This window comes from Dromiciops gliroides, chromosome 1 (assembly GCF_019393635.1).
Source record: "Dromiciops gliroides isolate mDroGli1 chromosome 1, mDroGli1.pri, whole genome shotgun sequence".
NCBI classification, from domain to species: domain Eukaryota; kingdom Metazoa; phylum Chordata; class Mammalia; order Microbiotheria; family Microbiotheriidae; genus Dromiciops; species Dromiciops gliroides.
This window is the reverse complement of record NC_057861.1, coordinates 287,156,449-287,162,448: the sequence shown is the minus strand read 5'-3', so window position 1 is coordinate 287,162,448 and position 6,000 is coordinate 287,156,449. Positions and strand designations below refer to the sequence as shown.

General features: G+C 34.1%; 1 protein-coding gene across 1 annotated transcript in view; it reads right to left on the bottom strand.

Moving 5' to 3' along the window:
• Positions 1-539: 539 nt before the first annotated feature.
• Positions 540-6,000, bottom strand: part of PI15 (peptidase inhibitor 15) — a 50,368-nt gene continuing 44,907 nt past the window's right edge. Inside the window, exon 5 of the mRNA XM_043977998.1 lies at positions 540-1,696. Within this exon, the coding sequence (XP_043833933.1) occupies positions 1,561-1,696 (136 nt within the window). The 3' untranslated portion in view covers positions 540-1,560. The remainder of the gene's footprint in view (positions 1,697-6,000) is intronic.

Sequence of the window (6,000 nt, the reverse complement as noted above, 5' to 3'; positions counted from 1 at the left end):
TTTGCAGATATAATGATCCTAGTTACTGCTGTGGGTTTCTTAATTCCTAAATGTATATTCATTAATATTTAAAAGAAACATTTTAATTTGAATAGAGAGTAAAGTTATAGTCTCTATTGTTGTTGCCTCTTAGTTAACAAAATCACCATTAATATGGCATTATTTACCTTCACAGAAAAGTAGGAAATAGGCACCAAAGATAATCTTTCCTGCATTATAAACTAGAAATAAAGTACAGAAAGATTATCTATCTTTCCCCAATCAAATATGTAGAATAACTGCTCCCATGAAGTGTATTGACATTTTACTGGACTCATATTAAGATAATATACTATATAATTAATTCACAAAATAGATAGATTCATTCACCCCAGGCAGAATTTATGAAGTTTGCAAGGTTACTATTGGCAATCTGATGCTTCCCCTTTTGAAAATCTTCTGTAAATTTGTCTTCATATTCAAAATGTCTCCAACAAATCAGGGTTTCCCACTGAAACTTCCGAAGTGACCTTGTTCTCTGTGGTCCTATGCTTGAGAGATTATTCATCCCTTCCTTAGGTTCTTCCCCAAATCCTATTATTCTTGTATGCTAATTCTCTTAGAGTCCTGTTTTCTAAGGGGTTAGTCACAGGATTGAATAAACTAGGTATTAATGATACATTAACAGGTGCTAATGTTGCTTTCCTTCCTTCCCTTCCCATTTTATAAATTTACATTTCAATAATCTGCAGAATATTTTAGCATCTCTCAAATCACACTACTTCAGTCATCACACACCCATTCTAAGAGTCTGTGGCGTATTAATAATACTATTACAGGAAACAAGTGTAAAATTAACTTGCCCAGGTCCCACAGGAAGTCAGTGGCAAAACAAATTTAGGAATGCAAATCACTATATCATATTGCTTTTTAAATTCTTTTTAAGTCTGAGCTAATTGTTGCTAAGAAGTAATTGGGAAAAACCTATCTGTTGTGAATCAGAAGAAAATCCCTGGAGGATTTACCTTTTCCATCTTTCTAACAGAAATGAAGTTGTTCCAGATATTTCTGAGTGTCATTGTGCAAGATTTCCTAACAGACCACCATAATAAAGTACTCCTGAACATATCCTTCATCTCACATATTTTACAATCAAAGGGAAACATTTCTCTATTTCAATATTAAATTACATTCTTTCATATATTAAACCACACCATAAATTCATTCTTATTATTGGTAAAAGATCAATCTTATTCTTAAAGAAATATTCCCTAAGAAAAAGACATTTTGGAAATGAATAAATTATTACTCAATTCATTTAAAAAACAATTAGGACATTCACATTAGGATTTATGTTGTTTTCTTTTCAAATAATTTGTGCAGGGGCATTATCAGTGAATACTTCTTTTACTTTGCAAAGGGTCAAATGAATTTGTACTATACAAAAGCTGATTTATACAAATGAATACCAAATGATAAACGATTATTATAAAAATTTGCATAATATGTGCAAAATTCAATTTACAAGCTTTGATGTCCCAGAAAACCTTTTTACTGAATAAAGAAGGAGCAAATTTTAATTTATTTAAACCAATATAAGTAGTTTGATGTTACTCCTGGAAAACAAAGGTTATCAGTACAAGATCCTCCGTAACTGGGAGGACAAGCTGAGCATGGCACTCCTACTTTGTATGGTGCTTCTCCAATCCAGTTTCCCCTAGGAGGAAGGGAAAAAATAGAATTTTAGCATGTGTAATGTAGTTTGAAAACTAAGTTGCCCCTACATAAATGCAAAAAAATCACTCCATGAAAGAACATGGACACTTTCCTATAGTGTATATACAAGATCAGACATAGAGTTTAAATCTCCTTTGCTTTTTGAATCATTTAGATTGTGCTCATTCAACAACAACCAACATTTATTAAGCACTTACTATGTGCTACATACTGTGATAAGGTCTTGAAATAGGAAGACAGGCAAAATCAATCTCTGTTCTTGGGCAGCTCACAGGAGACAAGGTAAAAAAAAATTATGGACATGCAAGATTTATACATGTAAACAGGAGGTTACATTAGAAAGAAAGTACTATAATCAAGTGGGGACAGGGAAAGATTCCTTGTAGAATGTAGGGTTTGGGATGAGAATTGATGGAAGCCAAGGAAGTGAGAATGCAAAGACAAGGAGGGTAAATGCCAGTCAGTGATGGAGGATAGTAAATAAAAAGGTTGGAATTTCAAAGATAGAGTATTCTGTCTGAACAGAAAGAAGGTAATAAAATACCAGAAGACCAGAAGGACAGGAAGGACCACAACTTTGATTTTAAATTTAATCCTGGAGGATATAGGGAACCACTGGAGTTTCCTAAATGGAAGAGTGACATGGCTAGACCTATGTTTTAGGATTATCACTTCAATAACTATTTGGAGGATAGACTGGAGTGGGGAGAAATGAAGCAGAGAGACCAAAGGGAAGGCTATTGCAATAGGCTAGGCATGAAATAATGATAGCCTACATCAGGATGGCAGGTGTGTCAAAAGAAAGGAGATGAGGAACAGGGGAGATGGGAAAGTAGAATTGGAAGGACCTGGGAAAAGTTTGGATACGGTAGTTAAGAAATCTGGATGACTGGGAGGATGGTAGAGTCCTTGAGAGTAATAAGGAAGTTTGAAAGGGAAGAAGGTTTGGAAGGAAACATAATGAGTTTAGCTTTGTACATGTTGAGTTTAGGATGTCTATAGGGTATCCATTTTTAGATGTCCAAAAGTCTTTAGGATATGGGAGATGAGCCAGGATATGAGAAAAATTTTGGGCTGGATAAGTAGATATGAGAATCATGAGCATAGAGATGACAATTGAACCAACGTTAGCTGATAAGATTACTAATGATGATATTATCTATAGAGAAGAGGGCCGATGGCAGAGCTTTGGGAAGCATTCGAGTTATTAGTCTTAACCTGAATGAACATCTATCAAAAAATTCAGAAGGGCTATTCAGGAAACTAGGAGAAAAACAAAGAGAGATCAATGGTACACAAACCCAAAGAGAAGAGAGTATCCATGAAAAGAAGATGGTCAACCATGTCAGATGCTGCAAAGGTCAAGAAGGAGAATCAAGAATAGACCATTAGTTTGGCAACTACGAGATCACTAGTAACTTTGGAAATAACAGTTTCATTTGAGTGATTAGGTATAAAAGCAGAGTGCAGAGAATTTAAAGGACAGACAGAGATGAAGAAACAAAGAGAGAAATGGAAGACACCAATTATAGACTCCAGTGAAATTAGTGGGAGAAAGTCATGTCATATGACTTCTATTTTGTTATCACAAAGTGTTCTTATTGCTTTCTGAAATAATATCTGGACCCAAATAATTGCTGAACCCAAGGTATAAGAACTATTTCATTGAGATACAGAATCAAGTTGCATTTGCATAAATAGGGAATTTACTAGTCAAAATGATTGATAGGCAAGATTGATTGATTTATGAGTGTATCACAAGTGAAAGATAGCTATTTTAACATGACGCATACTAATTTATGTAAAGCGAATATTGAATGCCACATACTTCTCTTGCATCTACTCCTACTGTAAATATGTTCATATTATGTTATGCTTAATTTACCTACTCCTTCAAGCATAGGATATGAGTTGATGTTAAGTCTCAAATATTTTTTGCACACATATACTTATCCAAAAATGGAGCTTATCCATTTATTTGGACACAGAAAACTGTGGTATAGTGTAAGGAGCACTAAACCAGGATGAAGGTGACTTGGGTTCTAGCTTGGAATTTGTCACAATCTCTGCTTGATCTCAGCTTGGTCCTTGAATGAGCATTTCTTCATATTTAAAATGAAGGCACTGTAGTAGGTAACTTCAAAATGTCCTTGAAGTTAATGCAGAATAGTCTGCTTGTATTCTGCTTATATTAATTACTTCAAAAGAAGGAAGCTTTTCTTATCCCTCTCTCACCTCTATTTACTATGTTCAGAGTAGACTTGACATTTGCACTAGATGTCCACAGAGACTTTTTCCTTTTCATTCAAAGCTTACCTTCAACACTATTTAATCTAGGATTAATAATACAGAACAAGGCTATGCTATACTTATTTGAATGTTAATGCAAACACACAAAGAAAAAAATTGGAAAAGATCATTCCTCTCTGAAATTCTGTGAAGTATCTAGTATATTGTGAAGAAAAAATAATAAATATTTTTGAAATTTTACAATATTTATAGGGTGACAATCATATTATTCTTATATAATCCAAAACATTAGTTGAACTACTGATAATATATGATTTTTGTTCAACAACAATCAAGTTGAAATATTAGTGGATAAATTGAATAATATCCATGTTGACATCCTACTTAAATGTGAAATCAAAAGACATAAAGATGTTATGGCTAAATGGAAGAATAACCTAGTTTTTCCTTAGAGAGGAAAATAAAGGAGTTGACAGAGTATGCTTCTTTGTGTCCCAAAAGACAATGATAAACATTACTTCATGAGACATTTTCCAACACAAACCAAGAAGGATGAGCATTGAAAAAGCCATAGAATTCTTCAGCAATTAAAAGATCATTGGCAACTTTGAAGTGAACAGTTTCAGCTGAGTGACTAGGTCTGAAGCCACATTACAAGTGAGTGAGAAGAGACGAAGCTGAAGCAATGAGAGGAGATAATGGGTATCAATATCAATATATATATCAATATCAATATCAATATATATATGTATATATATGTGTGTGTGTGTATATATATATATATATATTTATATATATATGTGTGTGTGTATATATATATGTATATATATATATATATAGCATGCAATGGGGGCTAAGTGACTGGCCCAGGGTCACACAGCTAGTAAGTGTCAAGTGTCTGAGTCCGGATTTGAACTCAGGTCCTCTTGAATCCAGGGCCAGTGCTTTAACCACTGTGCCACCTAGCTGCCCCAAGGGGTATCAATATCAGCAATTGCTACAGCAAATTAGCCAATGTGTAAAAATGGCCAAAAGAACCCAGGAACTGCCTTAGTTAACACATAATTGGCCTTCTTGCTAAGGGAAAAGACATGGTTGCCAATGGCAATAACAATTTAGAACATAAACTCATTTGTGAAACACTATAGATAGAAATGGTTGAAAAGGAAAAGTAGCATTCTCCCACAAAGCAGCAGAAAGTCATCCCAGGGATAACAAATCTGCAGAAAATTTGGTGTGGAATACAAAGAAGCCAGATCATGCCAAGAACATTTATTAACAGTGTGAATGGAGGATAAGAAATAGATGAAAAATTGAAAAGACATTCTAGTGGTCTTACATTAATCTTTTGTTAATCACTTTTAATCTTATAATAATAGCTAACATATACAGTAGTTGTTTTTTGTTTGTTTGTTTGTTTTTTATTATATGCATGAGGAGCAGGTATGTGTTACAGTGGATAGAGTGTCAGACCTAGAGTCAGGAAGACTCAACTTCCTGAGTTCAAATCTGGATTTAGACACTTACTAGCTGTGTTATCCTGGGCAAGTGATGTAACCTTTTTTTACCTCAGTTTATTCATTTGTAAAATTAGTTGAAGAAATGGCAAAGCACTCGAGTATCTTTGCCAAGAAAACCCCAAATGGGGTCATGAAAAGTCAGACATGACTGAAATTACTAAACAAAAATACTATATTCCAACATTTGTGCAAGATACTTTCTCATTGGGTCCTCACAACATCCCTGAGAGGTAAGTGTAATTATTATCCATATTATATAGTTGAGAAAAATGATGCAAGTAGAGGTTAGAAGATTTGTCCAGAGTCACACAGCTAGTAAGTATCTGAGTCAGGATTTGAACTCAGATTTTCCTGACTCCAGCCCTAGTACTGTAACCACTAAGCCATGTAGCTGCCTTACTTCTTTATTCCTTTTTCTTGATCTTGATACTTATTATGCCATTTCCACCTCTTCACTTTCTATATGACCTCACTTGGTAAAATTTGTTTCCATAGGTTTTTATCTCTAGACAAA